At 37.8% G+C, this 23,669-nt stretch overlaps 1 protein-coding gene across 15 annotated transcripts in view; it reads left to right on the top strand.

The window, feature by feature from the left end:
• Positions 1–23,669, top strand: part of PARD3 (par-3 family cell polarity regulator) — a 440,327-nt gene that overhangs the window by 411,263 nt on the left and 5,395 nt on the right. For all 15 annotated transcript variants that reach the window (XM_056483426.1, XM_056483438.1, XM_056483439.1 and 12 more), the window contains 2 exons: positions 14,109–14,229; positions 23,451–23,578. In XM_056483426.1, the coding sequence (XP_056339401.1) occupies positions 14,109–14,229; positions 23,451–23,578 (249 nt within the window). The remainder of the gene's footprint in view (positions 1–14,108; positions 14,230–23,450; positions 23,579–23,669) is intronic.

Genomic DNA, 23,669 nt, shown 5'->3' with positions numbered 1-23,669 from the left:
ATTTAGGTTAATGGAACAGAAGCTTAGACTGCCCTGGACTTTTGATTAATATTTAATTAATCTTCTGTAGAAGACTCTGATTTGAATTAAACTGGGTACTAATAAAGGAACCAATTCACCAAAGAGTTCACATAAATTTGACCTGCCATTATGAGAATTTAAATTAAAATGGCCAAAGTTTTGTTTTCTGCTCATTTTATGCCTGGTCTACATCAAGTGCAAGTAATTTAGTAGGAGTGATGTAACTGAAAAAATGCAGCCGGAATTGGTCACTAGCAATAGAGCCATAGCTACAATATGACAAGCCATTTGGTTTGTTTTAAATAAGTACCATGAGCTAAAGAGTTGTATTGTTCTCTCAATACCAGCTTTTACAGCTGGAAAAGAAGCATTTAGCTGTACACAACAAAAGGAATTATCATTTGATTTAAAAAATGCCCAAAATGGTTTCTGGGAGTTGCTTATACTTCCACATTGTCTCTTAATCAGAGTGCCAGTAAAAATGATGCAAATGAAGTCAATTCCCCAGGTGCTGTGACTTTCTTGACCTCCCTTTCCATGTGTGTAGGGGTAACTGGAGTAAATATTGCCTGCTGTGAAGACAGGGAGGGGCTGAACTCATGAAGGATTCTTGTTTTTAACAATCATGATGGCCTGTAAAAAGCATCTACTCAACTTCAACATAGGAAAAATTAGTTTTTACTTACCTCACTTGGTTTTTTCTGCCAGCTCTTTTTACAGTCAGGGTAGATACCATCACCATCTTGTGTGCTGGTCAGCTCCTGACCTAGTGAGCAACTTTGACATGACCCTTTCCATTAGTTTGGATGACACCCAAATCCCACAGAATTTCTTCAACTATCATTACTGAGTTCTCATTCAGGTAGTCTGACTTTAGCAGCCTGCTCTAATATCTAATTCATCTGGTTTTAGGTGTCTCCAGGGTGGTCCTGGATAGCTTGGCTCCTTTTGCAGTCAGTCAGTCACTGAGCTGAGCCCTCACTGCATGCATTTGTTCTGGGGAAAAGGAACATTTCACAAATGTGTGTGTGCCTCCATTGTGCAAGGGCAGATCTGCTCTTGTGGAATCTTTGGCTAAGGACTGGCTATAGGCAGTCTGTGCAGTGTCTGCTGCAGATAGGATCCTGCTATTTGAGTAATGCTTAATGATGCAGAAATCTGGCAAAAATAATAAAAAGTAAATAACAGAAGTGCAGCAAAATCAGATCTTTGTGGGTCCTGCTTGCTAAGGATATTCATCATTCTTTCCTTATGTAGCCTCTAATTCCTGGTTTTGGATTTCCTGGAAAGCAAATTACTGCGTAGCTCAAATGGGAAAATTCGTGGGAACTGAACTTAATCTGAGGTAGCAGCATAGCAACATAAACTGATCTCTGGAAGCCATGTCTTGCCTTAGTTCTTTTTGAAATTTCCAGTAGATACTCAGAGAGCTTCTCTTACCATTTGTGTGGAAGAAGTAATTTGTAAGGGAGGCTGGTGCTTACACAAGTGATGGGCAATGTCTGGTACTGCTTCTCTCTTTACAGGATCATGGCAGTCACACTTGGAAAAAAAAAATGTGTGACCTGTTACAATATAACCCTTGAATTACAAAGTCAGTACTACATTATGGGCTTATTTCAGAAATTAATATTAAATACCAGTGCAGTTTTGTGCTGATGTTTCATTAGTCTGTCACTTACCAGCTCATTGCATTAATAAGCCTCATTGTATTGAAAAGGATTTTTAAGAAATTAATTGCAATTCTTATTTTTAAGATAATTGAAGAAGCTGCATTGAGTTTTAAAATTGAGGTAGAAAAGATGTGGTAGAAAAAATAGTTTTAATACCTTTTAAAAATAAATATATTTGTTTAAATTGCCATAGTCTTATATATGTGCCTCAAACATTTCAGCCTGCTAGAATTTTGCCTAGTGAGGAATGGTCGAAGCTAGTAGGAACAAGTCTATAATTTGCATTAAATGGAACTGGCTTTGCAGTATTGCTTATGGTAATAGCTGCAGTTACTTGCTTGTAATATTTCATCTTGTCTTCTGAGAGCATGAAAGAGCATTTTGTAGGTATGTAAGAAATTCTTCAGGTCAGTTGGGTTCATAGTTATGTAGGCTCATAGTTCTGTAGCTTAATTTTCTTCTGCTGGCAGAAGTTCTCCTTTGCTGGAAATACCCAAAGGGAAAGGAAACTCTTAAAAAAGATGCAGAGAGTGTTGGAATGTCAGGGTACAACTTAGCCTTCTGTCACTTCTTTAATAATTATACATTTTCTGGAGTTTTAACAATTCTATTGGAAGGTGGTTGTATATGAACTATAGGTGGCCTGATGAGCTGTTTTCCTGGAATAGAAATTATTGCCATCGGTTGTTTGAAAATTCTGTTTTTATCTTAAATGCAAGTCTGTCATCCCATCAGAGTCTGCCTTCAGAGTCTTAATACTGAAATAAGAGAGGAAGGAAGGAAAATATCTTAAATAATGAGTTGCAATGGCAATTTTTTTTTGTTTTGAGGGGTTGCTTTTCATAGATATTTGTTTACTGTATAGATCAAATGCCGAGTGTGTCCTTTGACAAGTGCAGTCCATTAAATGCTTTATTCATGAACTGGGATCAAGGGATTGTCTCAGTTCTAGCCTGCTCTCTGAAATAAGATAATACAAGCAATTTCTGTTAAGCATTATGGGTTAGAAGAGTGTAGGGGAAAAAAAAAGTTCTTTAATCTCTTTGATCAGATTTGAATGGCAGAAAAATCTTATGCATTAATGCTTAAAATTAGAGATTTTATCAACAATCATTTTAGTAAGTAGAGCTTGAGCTGCTGTGCTGAATAAATATACTGCTCAGTACATGTAATGTGTTGATTTCCCTGGAGTTGCTCTATAATTCTTTGTAGAGAAAGAATGAAGAAATAGTAAATAACAAAAAGAAGCTGAGTGATATAGCTGTAAGTGGACATGTTCCAGTTGGTGTGATGTGCATCTTTCTGGCAGCCAGGGACAGCTTACCAGATAATTTCCATAGCAAATTGTTTGAGAATTAATCCCTGAATTTCACACTGGTAACAAGAAGCTTAGAGATGAATATTATTCATTATTTCTTCCACCAAAACCTTGGTCAGATCTCCATGTGTCTATACATTCTGAAAGCTCTGTTGGATTCAGTGGGTCTGGACAGGTTTGAACTAGTTAAAGCTCAAGCCCAGAGATGCATTTTAGAGTTCTGCACAGGAACTGGCATTGCTGTGCTTTAGTTAGAATCACATATGTAGCAATTTCCATTGCAGCAAAGCTCAGGAATTAGCAATCTCACATTTTTAATAGGGTTCAGGAAATATTTCTGGTTTCCACGCAGGGCCGGGCGGCGAGCGCGCGTCAGGCGCTCGAAGGCAGCAGAAGGTTCTGGTTTGCAGCAGCGTTTCTGCTGCTGGGCCTCCTGCCTCAAGTGTCTGAAATAGAATTACAGTGCCATTTATTGCATTTATTATCATGCTGTAGAAGAAAAGACGTTTTCATGTTTTATGATCTGAGGCCCTGTACCGTGTGACTAATCCGTGATATTTTGGGATACCTGGCCACTGCAAGTTTGAGCAGCAGTAGTGTGTGCTACACAGTCATGTTTGATTTCTGCAAAACTTTTTTGTAACACTTGCCACTTGGACTGAAATCTTTCTGATTAAAGATGTCAGAAAAAAGCAGTGTCTTAGAAATCCAACTAGGTAATGATGACAAAATAAAGTGATATCAGTTTGGATATATTTTAACATGATGTCAAAACACATTCTCATCAAAATCCCCAGAGACACCATTATGGTGTCAAAATGAAACGTTATCAACCTAAGACTACAAGAATAACAACGAGAAATAATACTGTTGTAACTTTCTAATGTGCTGCCAATATCATGCAAAATAAATTTGATGTGCTAAGTGGAATTATTTATTAAGTATGTTTCATTTCTTCTGTTTACTAAAAAGCATATGGCAATTATGTTACCCAAGAAAACCTTATAGCATTTGCATAGCATTTACTGAAGTAATGTAAAAGTTGAGGTACAAATTAGTCATACTAATGAGACCCTGACCACCAAAACTGTTTTGCTGCAGTCCTTGGCTTATCTCAGGCATGCCTATACACTTCTATATCCTTTAGAAACAAAGAAATTTAGGGCTTTTTTTATGAAAGAGAGTTGCAAACAGCAGCTTAGTGTACTCTGTATAGAATCCTTAAAATTATACTAAAGTAAATGAGATGTGCTTAGGGTATGAATTTTATACAGGGCTTTAAAAAAGGCTCTTCCCCATTTGTGGTTATGTGAATGCAAACACAGACAGGCTGAGTGACTTAGCTTTGGTCTAATGAGTTTTTGTTCCAATAGACTAAAGTGTTGGGTTATAAATTGACCATCACCTCCTACCAGGATTTCTTAGGATGATTTGTTTTCCACCTCCCTTGAGCACAATTTAGCCATCTAGAGTGGATTCATCTGCCCTATTATAATTGTCCAAAACTATCCTTGTCCCTCTACTCCTCTTTGTCAAAGGAAAATAACAATGAGCTCTTGAGAGTCATAATTGCATCCAAAAACAAGTACTGTGACTGCTCTGGAATAACTCATTTCTCTGTATTTCCCATAGAAAGGCTCCAGGTGAGTAGTCTGAGCTACATACTTGCCTTTTAAATGATTGCAGTTGATTGCAAAAAATCACATCTTACCTTCTCCTGATAAATAAATTTGCTTTTCTATGGCCTTTATCAGGCTAATTGTCTTGGCAAAATATTGATTATTGATATTGATTATTGATATAGTAGTGGCATTACAAATAAATGTTGCATTTTGTCTGCTGTAAGAGAGATACATACTTTTGGGTTTCTGAAATCCGCACTTGGGTTGAGACTAAACAGCCCAATGGCAGGAAATACTAGAATTGAGGATTTTTAATCCAATGTCTCAAAGCATAGCAAGAACCTCAGCAATTACTGGGCATCCTGCACAATACATCTGAAAAAGAATTCCTGAGGAAAAGACATATTTAGCATTTCCAAGGGGAAAAATAAGTGAAATAACTTGAAACTTCATCTTAAGTAGTAAAAGTTGAGTTCCACCTAACTCACTAAATAACCAAGTGAATTTTTGACTAAAAGGTAATTGCTGTCTTTTTCTGTCCTTTTCTGGAATTGATTTTTTTTTTAAATACAGCTGTAATTTCACAGCAATTTATAGTTTTAAAGTCAATCAAGACAGTGTGGTGGTTAACCATGATTAAAACATCTATTTACTAAAATCTTCATTTTTAAATTACAATGCTGAAAGGATTTATCCAGAAATCATTTGTTTTGCAAGGTATAATACTGAGATTTGTTTCTACTCTCCATATGCATATAATATTTAATTTAAAAATCTTAATTAGTTTTTATGCTAATCAGTGTAAATCTTAGTGATAAACTTCATAAGAAGGCAACAGTCAGGCAAATTTAAGCATCAATTCAAGTAATCAATCTTAGCTTTGAATCTGTTTTTTTCTTAGTTGATTCATATTGTGTGCACAGGCACTTAATGATGAAATGCTTAACAGTAAGTTCAGATTTAAAGTTTAATTTAGAGATTGCAAGTTATCTAGTTTGAAAAATAAAACAATGATCCCACGATTTTCTGTGCTTTATATAGTTTCTAATCTACTCCTATCAAAGGGTGTCTCCTCAGCTTTCACTTAGATTTGGCATCCTTAGGCCAAGTCAGTTTTGTTTGTTTGTTTTTAATGGAAAAATTCTCATTTTGCAGTTTGAAATTAGCCTACAGTTGAAGTAAGATATAATGTAAAATCAATCAAAATATTATTTGAAGATTTATAATGCAATAGCCCCTCTGTCAAAGTACAGAAATAATTATACTATAATTATGTTAGAGGCTGGTAAGGACAGGGGAAGACATGTGAACGTGGTGTAATGTATTATCTTTTTTAATGTTCAGGCATTTTAAAGAGATGTCTTAGTCCATAGATCAGTGTTTGTCTAGCAATGTATTGCTTAATACTGTAGTTTAATGAATGCTTTAAAACAAGATGTCATTTTTATTAAGGGCAAGTGTTCACAAGAGTCAAAACCATTCTGTTTTGCTTTGTTAGTTGCAACACCCTGGTACCTGTTTACTAAGTGTTTTCTGTAATTAAAGAGAAATAAGCAACATAAAATATTTTTTTGGGTTTTCAGTATAACATGTCAATGCAGTAAGCTAGATCCACATATTTTTAAAGTGAGGTCTTATACTGAAACAGAGTTAAATTTCACCATTTACACTATATTTTTAATGGTGCGTTATTTAAATAAACCTTTTTTTTCCAAATCTGTTTTCAAATTTGGAAATTTGAAAACTTTGAATAATATGAATATCACTCCTAGTTTGTCCTTCAAATGGTGCAATCAGGATCTTTCTTTTTCCCATTTTTTGATGTTGCTAGAGCCCTCCCATGAAAAGACACACATGTTTTTTCTGCACTCCAGTGTTGGCCAGGGTTGGGCTGTGAAGCAGATTTTATAGGGTAGAGCACAGTGTCAGCACAGAGCAGAGCTGAGTGGTGTGAGATGTGCTGGAGGGAGCTGGGCTGTGCCTGCATCACAACATTCACACCTCACAGGTGCTGCTGGCCATGGACAGATGTTCCTTTTTGCAAATCCTGCTGTGCTTTGAGAAGTGTCTGCTCCCTATCTGCCCCTGCTGCCCCTCTGCTGAGGGTTCCTGCCCCCACAGCTCCTCCTGAGAGAGCACAGGGAGTTCTCCCCAGCTTCCAGCAAAGCAGCTGGATTAGCTGAAATGGAAACAAAGGCTGGCATGGCCTGAAGCCTACTAGGGATCTTCTGGATGATCCCTTCTGCTGGCACAGGAATGGCCAGCCAGGTCCAGGAGGGGATTTCTTCTCTGTGGTCTTTGTTAAATGTCTCTTATTGCTGTGCCAGGCAGCTCTCACACTGACAGAATAGCCTGTGATGCCTAATTGTGGATGTTCATCAGACCTAACTGCAATGGAGCCATCACTGTCTCTTCCAGTTAGAACAGGAAGATTCTTAGCTCAGAGCCCATTCCTCATCACCTGACTTTGAAGTAATTTTGTATTTCATTTGGAATCAAAACTGTAAATTTCTTCCTTATTTGATCACTAGTATATTTTTAATTTTCTTTTTTTCATGATTTATTAAAATTTTCCCTTTGTATTTCTTCTATTTCTTGAACATTCTCATAAGAAATTCACAGTGAGATGTTTTGTATTTTCTTTTAGGCTTTGTGGCATTCTCTTTTTTCTTTTCCTTTTGTTTTTTTTTTTTTTTTTCCTAACTCAGAAAATGCAATACCCTATGACAACAGCTGTAACAAGTTGTGTGTGGCTGAAAATTGGCTTGGCTTATATCTGCAAAATCTAACAGCTCTAAAGTAAGGCTTAGACTGTGTGATAACCCAGTAGCTGAGTATCTGCTTTCAGATGTTTATAGCAAGCTCCTAAAATCTCTGCTTTTCCTTTTAGTAGAAGAATTCCACTGAAAAGTAAGACTGGATTTCAGTCTCCGGTGTGCAGGCTCTGACAGGCTAATAAGGAAGAGTGATGGTGGCAATAAAAAGGGTCTTGGGTGCATTTTTCGTATTTCACTGGTTGTAAAATGATGGCCCTGCTACAGAAGGGCCACAGAGGGACTCAGAGTGAAATCCAGTCTGCAAAGTTTGAAGAGACTGCTGTGGTGGAGTGACCTCCTCATCAGCCCCACCTCTCCACATTGTTTATGGCCATCACATCAGAAGCAAGTGGTGAATTTAGAGCATTTGAAGTTTTTAATCTGGAGAAGAGACATGTATCTTTTTAATTTTGAATTATTTCCTCTGTTGAAATTGTGTAAAATTATAATCTAAACACACTGTCAAAATTTGGAAATTAATTTTATTCACTGAAGAGGAAAGTGAGTTGGTCTGGAGACTTAGGAACTTCAAGGTATTGCAGTTGATGAACTTCCACTGTGAAGGTAAACTGGAATGAGACTAAAATTCCCAATGAGCTGATTTCACATGCATATATATTGACATAAATCCTAAAGTTTAAATCCTGTTTTGATGGAATTACTATGCTGAAGTGTGTAGGTATGTGTACAGGTAACATGCTATGTCTTGCCTGTCACATCAAGCCAATCCCTGAATTTAACTGCCTTTAAAATATGCAGACTTTAAAGGATATATAATGCTCTGTGTTCATTTAGCACATATGAAATGGCAGGAGAGGATGAGTTTTATAACTGTGTGAACTGTAGAAATAAACCAAAATTGAAAGAGATCTGTGGGGGGAAAAGTCTGGTAGAATGTTTACCCTTCAGCATGCAAGAAGCTGCCCTTGTTAGAAAGTAACTTTGCATGCATAATTAATTTGAGCTGCACATTTTGTTTCTTACAACTAGAAGAGAAATTGAATTCAGGTGTTTGGTGAACATATGGGGGATTTACTGTGAATTTATGACCTGTGGTTTGAGTGTAAAAACCCAAGATACTAGCTGATAAAACTTAATGAAGCTTGTGCAGAGAAACTATTTTTATTTGCAGTTTTGTAATTCATACATTTCTTGGGTTTTAACACCTCTCCCCTACCTTTTTATGCCTTATTCCCAATAAATTCTTTGACACTTAAGAAAAACAAAAGTAGTGTGGAATAAGGCTTTTTATGCCTCTTTCCAGGTTACAGCCATAGTACAAGTATATTTGTAGTCTAACAAATCTGATCTCTTGCTCAGCTAATTTTTTTCTCAGACTGACTGTAGGAATTCTGTAATCCTGTGACAGCTATTTTATCCAACACTGTCCATGGTTGCTCCTGTTTGTGTACCATGTCTGTGTGTGTTAATATCCACGTGTTCATGAAAAATCTATTCCCTGATGTCTCAGAAAAGGACCATATGTAGAGCACGATGGAAGGAGAGGCCAAACCAGTTACACTAACTTACGCCTGAGGAGTGGCATTTAGATGTTAAAAAATAAACCACAGTACAGAATAGTAGGAAAAGACCAACCTGCTCTGGCAAGCTGGTGGCAGGAAGGATTTGCACAAACTGTGCTGCTGCTCAGCCCTCTCTGCCCTGCTCTGTGTGGGCACAGTCATCTGTGCCACTGGTGATTAACAAATCTGCTTAAAGTGAGCAAACCAGCAGGCTGTGCACTGGGATGTGGTGGTAACTCTAAGGCTGGTAAAGGGCACACTTTCATTTTATTTTATGTCCATGACTTTTTGAAATAACTTGACAGTTTCTGCTTATTCACCCTCAAGGGCCATCTGAAGCAGACAAATCCATCTGCTTGGGGTTAAGCACTGTGGTGAGAGGATGCTGGAGTTCCAGTAAATGTAGCAGAAGTTTTTATATTCAATTATCACCACTCTGCTTTCTGTTGGGCTGCTTCATCCTGCTCAAGTGATGAAGAAAGGGGCCAATTTTGTAGACATTAGTCCTGTACTTTGGTAAGGATGTGTGCCACCAACCATGGCATGGCCACATTATCAGTCCTCAATGTGATGGACATAAATTTGTTTCCTGCTCCTTTCTGTGTGTAAACAGAGGTAGATACAAATTCAGACCTTAATTTCTAATATGACACAAGTAATCTGTTCAAATGGAAAGGAATTTATATCATACAAATGGGTGATAGTTTTTTGCCAGCTTGAAGCAAATAAGAACCCATCTGTGTTTTATTACTGTTATCCAGAGATCTAAGCAGCCAGTCAGGCCAGCGAGGCCCCAGCAGCTCAAATGAGTGATAGAAGATTTCAAGGTGTAAAGAACACTGTTTGTTTACTAACCTTTTGGTTATTCTAGTCGAGTTGCAACTGCCTGGTGGTGTTGTTAAGACCCTTTTCCATGCTTTTTCAGGCCAATAAATTTTTTTCCCAAAGCTTCAGTCATGCCTGTTCAGTGGTGTGTTTGTATCCTGTATCACACTGAGAATCTGACTGTTTTGAAAGGAATACAGCTCTGCACATCAGTGCATGACATCACACTGAGACATTGCTTAATGATCTGAGACCCTGATGGCCATTGCTGCAACTGCTGGTTTCTGGAAATATGTGACAGCCCTGGCCTATCTAAGCCTTGCTTACCATTGCATTTTTAGTCTGTGCTGCTGGTGGTGTGCTTTGAAGCAGCACTCACAAGACAACTGATTGTGAAATGTGCCATCTGCAGATGGAAGGCAATGGGGTGCCAAGTAGAGCTGTGATACAAGAAATCACAGATGCTTTGCAACACAAGTAAACTTTGCCCCTAAAAGCCTTTCCTTGAATTTTATTTATTTGAAGAACCTTTAATATTAGGAGCACTTTGATAGAAGAACATCACTGGTATCTGATGCTAGGAGGTGCTAATTGTCTTCTGTAAATTCACAGCCATCCTGTTATTAAGTAGGCATTAGGGAAGGCTGTCTGGGCAAGCTGTGGTTACTGTAGAAACTTGTAATTCCAGTTTTGCTAAAAATTTTAAAGCTAGCTTAAGTCAAATCTTCAATAAACTTTGGATGGATTTCAAGATAAACTCCCTCCTTCCTGCTAGTAGTCCTGAAGTTTTAGGGGTGGATCTGCCTTCAGGTTTTAAATGCATTTGAATGAAGGACTCAAACAAAACATGGCACATTTAATTGAACTTTTGAGAACTTACCCCATACACCCACAATGGGGAATTTAAGCATCAAGAACACCTGCAGCCTTCTTGGTAGTCTGTTGATATGACCCTATCTTTTTTGGGTCAGTTCATCCAATAAGTCAAAATTCATTTTGCTTTAGACTGGCTAAGGACACTTCACACGGGATATAATTTGTTTAGCTGTGCCCCAAGGGATAATGATGTGACTTACATAAATATTTGTAGATAGAGCAGAACATCTCAGGACCTGAAAAGGAATGAAGTTAGATTTGTGCTGTTGACTCCAAAATTCTATTGGTGACATTTTTCTCTTTTGAATATGATTTTTGCACTTCCACCCTTCTAGAAGTACTAAATGGGAGTTGAATGAGACACCAAGTGGGTGTACAAAGTGTTCCCTGAGTGCAGAGGAAGTGCAGTGGGAGACATAAAAACCAGCAAGAAAAGCAAAAAAGCACTGATGATAAAAGTAACTGGATGAAAACAGGTGCAAAAAGAAAGAGGTGACAGTGTGGCAGGCCAGGACAGACATGTGCAAGCCCTGTGTGTGGTGAGAAAGTTAAGGCAGCTCTAGTTTAACCTAAAGGATCAGAACAAGGTAGAAATGAAAATGGAAACCAAAGGAGGCAAATCTAAGATATAGTCTAAGCCCTCAAATAATCTTTAAAGAAATATATCTTAGTGCCTCCTTTGTTGTCTGCCTTTTCTAAATAAAAATATTAAATTGTTTTATTAATTCACTGACTTGATCTCACTTTCTGTTTCTTAAGAGACTTTTTGAGCTCAAAGAAATTTGAGTAGATACAGAAATGCCTTTTTCTAATTTTGCTCTTTCTTTTCTGTAAAATAGTCCTTTTTATAATTCACTTCTTTTGCAATTTTCTAAATCTGAGTCATGCCCTTGCTTTTCAGATAAAATAGAAATGCTGTTAAAAGATTTATCTTCTCTGCCATTATCAAACCTTTAATAAGTTTGAATAACTTTTCTTAAATCAGCTTGACTTCTTTTTTCTTTTCATTTTCTTTTTTTTTTTTCTTTTTTTTTTTTTCTTTTTTTTTGCATTTAAATAATGTCTTATGACTGGAGACAAGTTGATCATAAATCCCAGGATCCTCCTTGTCCTTTGTTACTTCACTTTATAGTGCAGAGAGTGTCAAGTTCATGCATTTGCAGTTTGGGAAAAGACACATTTTGGCTTCATGGCGTGGACACTATGCATTGTCTTGCTATTCCTCTGATAATGTAATTGTTTTACTGAATAACTATAACAAGTTAGCTCTTAGATCTATAATAGCCCTTCCAGTAGCCCATTTGGGGGCTGGTGCAGTGCATCCTGTATAATGCACATGGTTTAGGGCAGTACTTTTGGGTTTACCTTCTGTTTGCCATTGGATAAACTGCTTCAGTGTCACTTTTGGATGGCATTTTTCTAGTAATTCTTGCACAGAAGTTCATTGACTTTTTTCTTTCAAACATATATTCTTATACCTGAAATATTAATATTTCTATTTTTGCTTTTTAAAGTGCAATTTATCGTGCAGAAAACACTTGTCTGCGTAAAAAGCAGTGGATTACTTGTTTGTTGGATTGACAGTATCAGTTTTAAAAATCAGCAGATCTTTTAGAAGTGTTTTGTATGTCTTGTCTTGGATTGTGATGAATCCCTTTAAAATGTAAAAGTGTATAGCAATGCATAGGAAAAAAACAAGTGGTTGTATAGTAATGCTGGCCAATGGCCAACTGACAATAAGGAATAAATTTACTTAAAATAAAACTGTAAATAGAGATTAGTATTTCACAAAATGAAGTCGAATTAAGGAAATAAAATTAGCAACATACCTACCGTGAAGTGGAAATTTTGAAAACACCAGTGTTTCATTTCCACCTGGTCTAAATTAAGCTTTCTTTTAATTGTACTTTTCAAAAGAGTAATTTGCACGTAGAAATTGGCTTACCCTACAAATAAAGCATTTCCTAAAGCTCCAATGTGGGTTTAAAAAAAGCATGAAAGAAAACACTTCTCTAAATTCCTTCCTTTTCTTTGCTTTTTGTTTCAAATAAGTAAAAAAAATAAAATCAACCCAAACCACTTCAAAAATTAGCCTTTGCCAGAACCATACTAATTTTTCTGTCTGGCCAACCAAGCACTGATAAACTCTGTTTATTGGCACTGAAAAGAGTGGGAGGTAATGTCTCAAACATCTAAACCCTCCAATCCCCTGCACCCACCAGTCCCAAAAGACGTGGAAAACAGTCACAAATGGACTCTGGAATTGTCTTTTTTCATATGGAAGAAACACAGGATATAAATTGACTGTGTTTTTTTGTACCCTGTGTCCCAGAAAAGAAATCTATGGAATTGCTTTCTATTGTCTCTCTGCAGATTTCTCTTTTGAAACAAAGTAATAGCTGTCCGTTCCTCATCAGCTCTTTTGAAATAAACAATGAAATGCAGGGCACAAGAAGCCCACAAGAATAGATTAAAATGCTTCTGGTTAGTCTTGATAGAACGTATTTGTTTGTCAGGCTTTCTGTGATTCCCACATTAACATGTTTGTGAAAGAGTGGGGTTGTAGGGTCAGGTAGGAACTGCACAGCTGGAAAAATGTCAACAAGATTAATAAATACCCACTTTCCCTCTTCCCCATGAAATAAGCCATTCCTGTGCATATTTCATTATGGTTTCACCTGCACTGTGGAGCGTGGGTAACGGGGCATTGTGGAAAAATCAATGGTTTTAAAGGATTGAAAGTTCTGGGTGTGCTGCTTTGTATTGGCACCTGAGGGACTGAGCCGTCCCCAGCCCCTGGTGTCTGTGGGGCCAAGTGAAGCCAGCCCAGTCTGCTGCCCAGATCCATTCCTGCCTATGGCCCTGTCAAATGGATGAATTTTTACTGGCCCCCAAACCTTTTAATGCTTTCAGACTGATCAATTTGAAAGACTTGTTAAAAACAGAACTAAGGGATGACAGGCTCTTATTGATTGGGGAAAATAACCAAATTTTATATAGGTAGAGCCTCCAGACATTGTAATTAATTTGATGTGAATAAAGATCGGACAGTACTACAGTTCATTGATTGGGGGAAAGTATCCTTTTTGTTTATTCAGCAGCAGAGATCATTAGGACTTTTAATTTCCCTTTATGTTAAGTCTGACACTACTATATCTATTTCTCTTAATTCTCTGAGTGACATATACTGAAAATATGGCAACAACTTGTGTTAAGTTTTAGAAATATTCTTATTTGTCTTGTCCTTGCGACATCTGAAATTTCTTTGCAAGACAAAGAGCAATAATAATCTTTAAGAAAACCACAGATCTTTGTAGTAAATGCTTGTAAATCATTTTTCAGGTCCTTAGCCCTGCAGTGCAGTGGCAGTCCCAGTGCCAGTCTCGGGTGGCACGTCCCAGGTAGATTGATCATTTCCCCCCTTCCTCTTTCAGCGCCAGATCGACGCCCAACAACCACGACCGGATCCAGCGGCTGCGGCAGGAGTTCCAGCAGGCCAAGCAGGACGAGGACGGGGAGGACAGGAGGCGCACCTACAGCTTCGAGCAGCCCTGGGTGAGTGCTGGCTCCGCAGCTTGGCTCGCTCTGCTGCTCTGGGTGGGCTGGGAGCAGACCAAAGGGGTGGCAGGGTGCTCTGCCTCCAAACCTCTGCCCTTGCTGTCATCCCCAGTTTTGGTTCTTTACTTCATCTCTAAACTTCTCCAGCCATCTGTCATGTGTGCAGATAGCATTATTTGCTCTGTGGTTAGACCCTTGACTCTGTGAGTTACTGCTTGGAGCAGTATCAAAGACAGTATCTATTGATCTGAAATTTTCAAGGAAAACCAGAATAAAATACATGCTAGCAATAAAAAATGGAAGATGTAACCTTGTAAATGGTATTTTCTCTGAAGCAATATCACTGTGTTTAGTTATTTTCATAAAGGCAGAACTGTCTTTTCACTGTAAAAGAGAATGTGCCTGCTTTATAATAGTACCTCTCTGACACATTAGCTGAGATAGTTCTCTATTGAGATATATGCCCTAATTGATCTTTTAAATCCTGTTCAAATTGATCTAGTAATGTGATACAATTGCTTAAATACATGTGCTTATCTTGATTAACATAATTAAATTAATTAGTGCTGCTTTTTAATCAATTACGTATCCTGAATTAGAATCCTTTAAATATGGGACAAAAACTGTAATTTTTTTGAAAATTCCATTATAAAGACAGTGAACAACTTGTTTGTGTTCCCAAAAAAAGTGGGAACCGTGTGATGACAACAGCAGAATCTCTCACAGGTTCCTCTGAAGCAGGTGAGTTGTTGCTCAGCATTGCCATGCACAGGAGGCCAGGGTGAGAATAGCCCAAGAGCCACGTGTCTGTGTGTGAAGTCACTGAGAACAACAGTGTCAGGATATAGACTTCTCTTTTCCTGTATTAGAAAACATCTAACTTCCTCTGAAACTGAATAAATAATATAAACTTTTTTTTTATGACCAGACGCTTCCAGTTTGAGGTGGGGAAGACAATGTGATGTCTGTCACAGGGATAGTTGAGTGTTTGGGGTGGATTTGTGCTGGGTGTAGCTGATACCTTCTGTTACCCATATCAGCTACTCTTTGGTTTCCAAACTAGAGATTTGAGCAACATGCTTGGGAAAAGTGTGTATGAGAAAAGCTTGCACTCTTGAAAACTTGGGAACTTAACTACTGAAGGTCATGGGGCAAATTGTTGTATATCTAAATGCCATAGCAACTTTAGATGGTCTACTTGGCTTTTTATTATAGTTTCTTGTAATGAGCGAGAAGGGAATTATTTGGATGACAGACTGATTACCTTAGGAATGGAATAATTTCCTAAATTCTGGGTCAGAACATTGACCTTTCTATTTTCTCTTATTCAAACAAATGGTATCTCTCTGTTTACTCTCCTTCTACAGATCATGCAAATGAGCTCCAAGTGACTAATTCAGCTTAATGTATTAATATTAATTCTGAAGCTTATTGTTGCTTTTGTAAGAGCTGCTCTGTTGTTAAATACATAAGTGACCAAATGTTTTATTTTAGATAAGTACTTTTAAAAAAAAAAGTTGCCCAAAGTCTATTTGACTTATAATTGTATTTTTCCACCATGTACTCCAGCCTTTCAAGATCACAATGCTTGGAAAGGATAAAGCCATGATCTCATGCATTTCAGCAGTTCAGAGTAATTTCAGTTTTAAAGAGCCATAACCCTCTTTTTTAAGGAGTGTGCTGTACTACTTCAGCATGTTAGTCTAAAATTATGGACTTTGTTAAGACAACCCCTCAAAACAGATCCAGATGTATTATTAAATACCATTGACACACAAAAAAAATGCAGGACTGGTTTATAATACACATGTAGGAAAATACTTAGATACATTCATCAGTGTCTTTTCCGTCTTCTCCATCTGTGAGCTGTTGGTTCCAAACCACAGCAGTGCAAAGTGCAACTGTACAGGGGACATTATTGAAAAGAGTCTTTTCACCTGAGGGAGATGGGTTGTGCAGCCTGCATAAACTAAAGGCTTTGCATACAGAGAAGCCTCTGAGCCATAAAACAGCAGCCAACTCTGACCTGGTTTGGATAGAGAGAGAGGAAAAACCCATCCTTGGAGAAGTGTGTGCTATGAGGTGATAAGTAGTTTGAGTTTCCCATTACCAAGCTGATGGGATGGTTGAGGATAGGGAACAAAGTGCTGATGTGATGTGGGACTGTTGGTTACTTAAGGAAGTATAAATGAACACGGAGTTTGTAGTGGAAGTAATGGATGCTGATGGAAATCTGGCAGCTCTGAGGATATCCAAAGGAGCTCAATGCCACTAATATATCACAAAAATGGTCTTGTAAACCTCACCAGCTCCAATTCCTCCCAGATTATTAACAGCCTGTGACACAGGGCTCCAGTTACCTGTGACAGATGCCTTCAGTCTGCTGTGTGGGTGGGAGGCAGGTCTCATTCCGTGGAGCACACCCTCAGGCTGGCTCTGTGTACCTGTGGGTGCCTGGCCCATCCCTTCTCCTGGGGCCCATCAGGTGAAGGTCATTTCTCTGCACTTGAGCAATGCAACAGCACTGGACTTTTTGCCCCACTGTGTTTGTCCTGCCAGTAAACAAAGTACTTGACTGCCTGTGAGTGCTCAACAGCACAAAAAAGAACAGACACAAAAAGTGATAGTGCTGGAATGAGATGACACTGTCTATTAAGCACCATAACATTTCTGCTCAAGGCCATTTGAATGACACACTGTTAGGGTTTAAATAACTGCCTAAATGTTGCAACATCGAGCTGTTTCTAAAATTCACTCGTTCTGCAAGCTGAGTCAAAGCTGTATGGGAGAGATTTTGGCATTTGTTTATTTTAGGATGACTTTCTCAGGCTTCATAGCTGGTTTTTTTGGTTGTTTTTTTTTTCTTTTATGTGTGTGTATTTCAAAAAATGAGGTACAAGAGGCTTTCAAGGGCAATACTATAGGCCTGATGTTGCATGGAAAAAAAAAAAAGATAAAAATAACATTAAATTTGATTAATCCATTTTAATCCTGCTGGTGTTAATTCCAATCAAAGTTTGCAGAAATGTGTATCTGGGCACGCAGAATTGCATGGAATTACAGTGTGTCTGCTAATATTTAAGGCCCTTAATGTTGCTTTGACACTTTTATACCAATGAGGATTCTTTTGGGGCTGATTTTTGTGTTTGGTACCAAAATTGAGCCTTTGTTTTCTGTGCTTTTCTGGATTGTGTTAGGTCTGCTGAGGGTTACCTTGTACCAGTTCCAGACTTTGGGGGACTTTGTTGTAATTTGTTCCACATCTCATATTTTTGCCTAGTCACACCTTGATTAACAGACACACCCACCCCTTCAATAACAAAACCACAGCTCTGTGGCCCTAAATGCCATGGGAGTGAACAATCCAATTTAAAAAAAGAGCATTTTAAATCCATGGAAAACACTACAGCTGCTTGCCAGTCCTGCTTGTAGAAGCACACCAGTGATCCAAAAAAGCCAATAGAGATGCTTGAGAGACAAAAGTTGGTGTTTTATTCCATCGTATTCAATACAATAATTGGTGCTGAAAATGGAAAGTTGCAAATTCCATTCACAAATATATTCATCTCCAGTCATCCTGGATCTATGTGAATGACAGGGAAAACTGGTGTTGAAAGAGCAGCTGAGCAAAAGGTACTTTAAATATTTACAAGTCAAATAAAAATGTACTTTATTTTCTAAAGATAGCAGCTAACTGGGTCATAGTAGATACACTACCTGGCTTGGTCTGAGTATAGCTTTAATTACATGCACAAATTTGTGAAGTAAAAATAAAAAATTACATGATGTTCATAAAGACTCCAGGACTCCTAATAATATATTTATACATTGCCTGATAAATAAAGGCTCAGAAGGTCTGGGGTCTATGCTTGGGTTTTTTCTGCTGTTTCTTGGTGTGGTCTTGTCTCTATAGAAAAAAAAACAACCTTTTTTCTGTTTAAGATACTTATTTTTTATCTCTGTACTCAAGTTCTTGACCTTCTCAAAGCCATACTAAATTTTCAATAGTCTAAAATTCTATAGGAAAAACAAAAGCCCAATTTTTCTTGCTATAATTGACCATAGCATATGAATATTACCTAAAAAAATTAATAACAGACTTTATTCAAGACAAACATTGTAAAGTTTATATCAGGCTGTAAATTATGTAGAATTACTCAACATATTAATGAGAAAGAGAAATATTGTAGCAATTTTTTCTATTATTAATCCATTTCAAGCATCTATTTTAGGATATTTTATGCAAGATATTAGGCAATATCTAATGGAGTATTGCAGTAGACAAAAACCTTAGAAGCCAAATTGCAGTTTCTCCTATCCCACAATCTGTTTCAGAGAAGAAACAAAAATTATGCAAGAAAGTGTCTCCATAGGTTCTTTTTAGCTGTGTAGTTAATATCATTTTATATATCAAATCTGCAAAGGATTTAATAAAATACCAGCAATTTTTGCTAAGGTTTAGGCTCTAACCTTAACATTTTTTTGTCTTTAATTTTTTATGCACTAGCTTTAATCTGCTAATATATTTGAAAATGAAAAGTGAAGGTATAAGATTTTTAAATGAAATTAAGTCATTTTAGTTAGTAAGCAAACATTTATAGCTCACAGGCACACAGTGAGCATAAATACCTCAAGCAGAATTTCAGGGTTTAGTGGTTTCTTTCTGCCACACTGAAGATTTTTGTTCTGCCACTTCTAATACAGACCAGAAATCATTGTTCCACAGTGCTCAGCTTCCTACATATACACCACAGAGAGGTACAGAAAGGTACAGACAGGGATGGGGCTTTCTTATAACATGTTGCTTGAGTTAATACATGCACCTGTTGGCAATTTTTAAAAGACATACTGCTATATATTCTGTTCACCATAGCAACATAAACACAAAGATGGAAGTAAAAATAGTTTTCAAGGACATCTCCCAGACTCACTTAATGTTTTTTATCATTCTGAATTTTGATATACACAAATTACTGGATTGTCTGTCATCTGTGCTGAGTACAGTTACACATAAAGCAGGCAAGGTCATTTAATCTTATCTATTTCTAATTAGTGCTGCACCATGAGAACCATGGACTTTTGGGGAGCTTTGTGCCTGCCAAGTTCCCAGGTGAACTCGAAACTTCTTGGTTAAACACAGAGATTAATCTGGGGGAAAAAAATTAATAAATATTAATAATATTTAATAAAATAGTGTTCTTTTTTAATAACAGGGAAAATCCTAAGGGACTTGCTCCTTTAGTAATCTCCCTGTTAACTATTTCTTTATCAACCCAAAGAGTTCTATGAATCTGAGTAAGTTCTTCTCCCAGCCTGTCCCTGTGGCTCTAGGCTGTCAGGTGGGGATGTCCCTGTCACTGGTAGATCTCTTGTCACTGAGCTGGTTGGATCTCCCTGAAAAGCCAGTGCCCTGCATGGCCCCCATGATCTCCTCCCTGTGATTCAGTGGCAGCTTTGATCTGTGCCATTCCTGAGGGATCCATGCTGCCAGCATGCAGAGTACCCTGGGAGGGTGGAAATGCCACTGTGCAGGGACAGGGGCTGTGTGGGCAGCCCTTGGGATAGGTAGGAAAAGAGAGGAGGGACCTTTGTCCCTAAAATATCTTGTCCTGGACTGCTGGTGATGGTCAGTGCAACATGAGCCGTGGTGGTTACATGTCCTGTTGCAGAGCCATCCTCTGTAACATGAAAAAATATTGTTTGCATAAAGTGGGAAAGCAGGAGCTTGTAACTTTGCAGCCCTGGTTTTAAATTAATGCATCTTTGGGAAGAGAGCTGTGTCATTTCATCTATCTTAAAGCACAGTTTTACGTGCTGAGTATTGTTTACCAATGCTGAGTGCACTATCATTGCCACTTAAATGTATTGTGGAAGACATGAACATACATTTATTTGTATAGCTCAGCCTTGGTTGTTATTGTGGCCTTGACCACATCCTAATTTAACAGGTCAGTGCTTGTCATACATCTCATTGCAAGCGAGGCCAGGGTTCTTATCAATCTGTTCTGTGAGGACTGAGCTGTTGCCAGCTTTGTTGGATGGTTTCAGGTTGTTATAACTGTACTTAGCCTCGTGCAGATATCAGTGTTATAATTGCTGTCTTACGTGTGTTCTTTGTACTTTTTTTGCTGTTGAAAAGTCTGAAAATAGTGCAACCTTTTTTTTCTTAATTTTCTCCATTTTATGCTAACATAAATGGGCTAGGCATTTATATAGACGTGTGTTTAGGAATGTATTTTATTAAAATATATGTGTATAAAGGCCTACTATGAGAACTGAGACAAAATTACCAATCAGTTTTTGAAGACTAATATATAAATATTTTTGTTTAGTTGCTTTAATCAACAGCACATTGAAGAGTTACATCACTGTATGGAGATTTGCATTTTACTGGGCAAGTTAAGAGTCCAATATGGAATATATTAAGTCTTCATATCAACATAACCATATAGCAAGTACATTTACAATGGTATCATTGAGGTTTTGAGTGAAAAGTTTTGAAAGAAAGGCCTTTTCATTAATAAGATGGTTGAATGTACCTGTCTATGTTTATATATGTTATGATATGGAAAATGTGATTACATACAAAGGGAGTATTTTTATGTCTCATTGACATATTTTTGGATACTTGAAATGAGATAATAGATTCAATTATATGAACAGCTTATTGTAGGTATGAACGACATTCAGACTAAATAAATGTCCTTTCCAGATTAGTTAAGTATTACAAATTCTCTTAGTTTAACAGGGCATACAGGTACTCATACTTTCAGTTAATCAGATAATGGATTTGAGATGTTTGCCTTTAGACTCATCAAATTATAAATGTCATCCATTAGATGAAATTCTTTGTGAACTGCAGAGAATCCAGACCTGACTGCTCAGATCCTGTCATCCTGGGCATGCACTACAGCAGGCAGACAGGAGTGACAGCTCCTGCCTCTATTGAACCATTGGCTCCTCTGTGCATTAAAAAGAAATATCTCTGAAGTTACATTTTGATCTTAGTCCATTCACACTCCATTAGGACTTTCAGAGCCTCTGTCACTTTACTGCAGGCTTTTGTGGTAACTTCATCTCTCTGCACATGTGTGTGTGCCTTCTAGGGGATGCATTTTATTGCCTTGTATAAACCTAAACTGATCAGGAGCTCAATCCTCTCTCCACCTGTTTGGTGATCTAACCATTCTCTGCACTGTCAAATTCTTTAATCCATTGTATTTACAGCTAACTGAAAAAAGTTAAACTGTTTTCAAATAAAGAGAAGCACTTCTGATTTCATGTCTTATCTGTGATAACTTCTTTCTCACATATGACATAATGTAGCTGCTAGCTTTCCAATGTTGTTGAAGTGAAACCCATGAAATGAGGAGATTGGCTGTAAAATCTTAGTTTAAATGTTTTTATTCTTTATGGGGAAGTTGATATGGGAACTTCTGAGTTTCCCCCTGGTTTGCTGTAAGCTGCTTGTAACCACACAGGAGAGAATTCACAAATAAACCTTGTGATTTTCAGGTAATCACTCCCTTCCATAAGCTGAGCCCTTCAATAAAATACCAAATGTCAGAAGACTCAATAAAATCAAGAAAGTTAGAAATGTTGACATATGCAATAACTGAAATGCTGCTCTGTATGTGTTGCCCTTATTTAATATAGTAGGAAATCTCTGTGGGGGTTGTTGGTTTGGACATACATATGTACAGCTTATTCATCTCAAAGAAAATTTCCCACAAGGCTGACACTGTTTTCTCAATTTGTTGCTTCATCTCACCATTCCTAAAGCATTTTTCATTAGAAATGCTGTTTTACTGAGGTTTTTACAGAGTAAACCTATTCTGAAATAGACATTACTGTTGTATTCAGGATTCTCTTAAATGGGTTCACTGTTATTCCTAGTCTGAGCTTTCACATTCTGATTCTTTCACCCAGTAATCTTCTTATAATGGGAAAATCGTATCTGTTAAATTCTGAGACTGATACTCTGTCTGAAGTGTATTCTCATTGACAACAAAGTTTTGAAAAGTTGTACACCTGTTTAAAACTTGTTGTTTTTGGCTACCTCCAGGTACGTGACTATAGTAAGACACTGATGTCACAAATGACAACTCTAGTTTCTAAAACTTGTCTTCCATGTGCAAAGCTTTTGAAAACCCTTTTATCTTGCATATATTTGTGAGCCATTAGGATCTCTTTCTGCTGCAGAAATTATAATGGAAGAAAACAAGAGATGTTTGTTTTGAGGAAAAGCAGAGATAAAAAGGCAAAACATGCTTTTAAAAGTAAGTCTGAGACAAGCTGTTTCAGTCCCAGCTCAGACAAGTGGTTATGCTCCCTTACCTCTCCTGATTTAAACCTACATATTTGAGTAGTACTGGAAATTTTAAGAAGAAAAAAAGTAATGCTCTGCTTCTTTGTAGCCAAAACCTTACTAGTAAAACAACAAGAAAAGCCCCTAGCATTCTTTGATTTTTGTGACACTCTATTTTGCAAAATGAAATCACAAAATCTGAGGGAAGTGCTAGGGTAAAATGAAAAATGGTATCTCTATAAAAGTAAACTTTCCCATGTTTCAAAGGTGGAATCCAGCCATTCTGTCAGATCTTGACCTGTAATATCTCTATTCCCAGAAAGACCATCCATTTTCACTTGCTCTTAGTATTGGCTTCAACATTTCAAATTGTCACCTCATTAAGATCCTACTCAGAGATACAGGAATCCTCATTGTCCACAGGAGGCTTGCTGAATTTATCTGCTTGATCATACTGAACCAGAAACTCTTTTCCCTGTCTTTGGGCCAACTTCAAAATATAATGCCTTCCACTAAGGCAGAGAATCATTTGGGTGTTTTGGTGAGGTTCAAAGAAGCTGCTGTGCTCCTTCCCCCCTCAAATTCATATAGAACTTAGCATTACCATGGCTAGGCTAACTTAAAGAATCTGAAAATCTGTTCCACTGACCTAATTTAAATTACAGAGTTGCCATAAAAGCATAACTCATTCTGGATGGTTGTTTGCCTCATACATCTCAGAAAAGGTAGGTCAGAAACAGAATCTGTAGCACAGGCCACTGTTACGGGTCCGAATTTAACCTAATTATTGTGAAAGAGCTCCTTGAACTGCATGATAAACAAGTCTCACTGTCTTTGTACAGCTTACATGATAGCTCTTTAGTGGGTGTTTTTCTGCTGTGTCTAAGGCAGTGCCGTTTCTGTTCTGCAGCCAAACACCAAGCCCTACTCGCAGAGCGGCCGGCACTCGGTGTCCGTGGAGGTGCAGCTGCAGCGGCAGCGGCAGGAGGAGCGGGAGAGCTTCCAGCAGGCGCAGCGCCAGTACAGCTCCTTGCCCAGGTAGGGAGAGCCTGAGCTGCTCTGGGCACGGCAGCCCGCCCCTGATTCCATCTGGGCAGGAAAATGCCCTACTGGGTGCACACATTTTTAT

This window comes from Oenanthe melanoleuca, chromosome 2 (assembly GCF_029582105.1).
Source record: "Oenanthe melanoleuca isolate GR-GAL-2019-014 chromosome 2, OMel1.0, whole genome shotgun sequence".
In the NCBI taxonomy this organism is placed as follows: domain Eukaryota; kingdom Metazoa; phylum Chordata; class Aves; order Passeriformes; family Muscicapidae; genus Oenanthe; species Oenanthe melanoleuca.
This window is presented reverse-complemented; position numbering and strand designations above follow the sequence as displayed.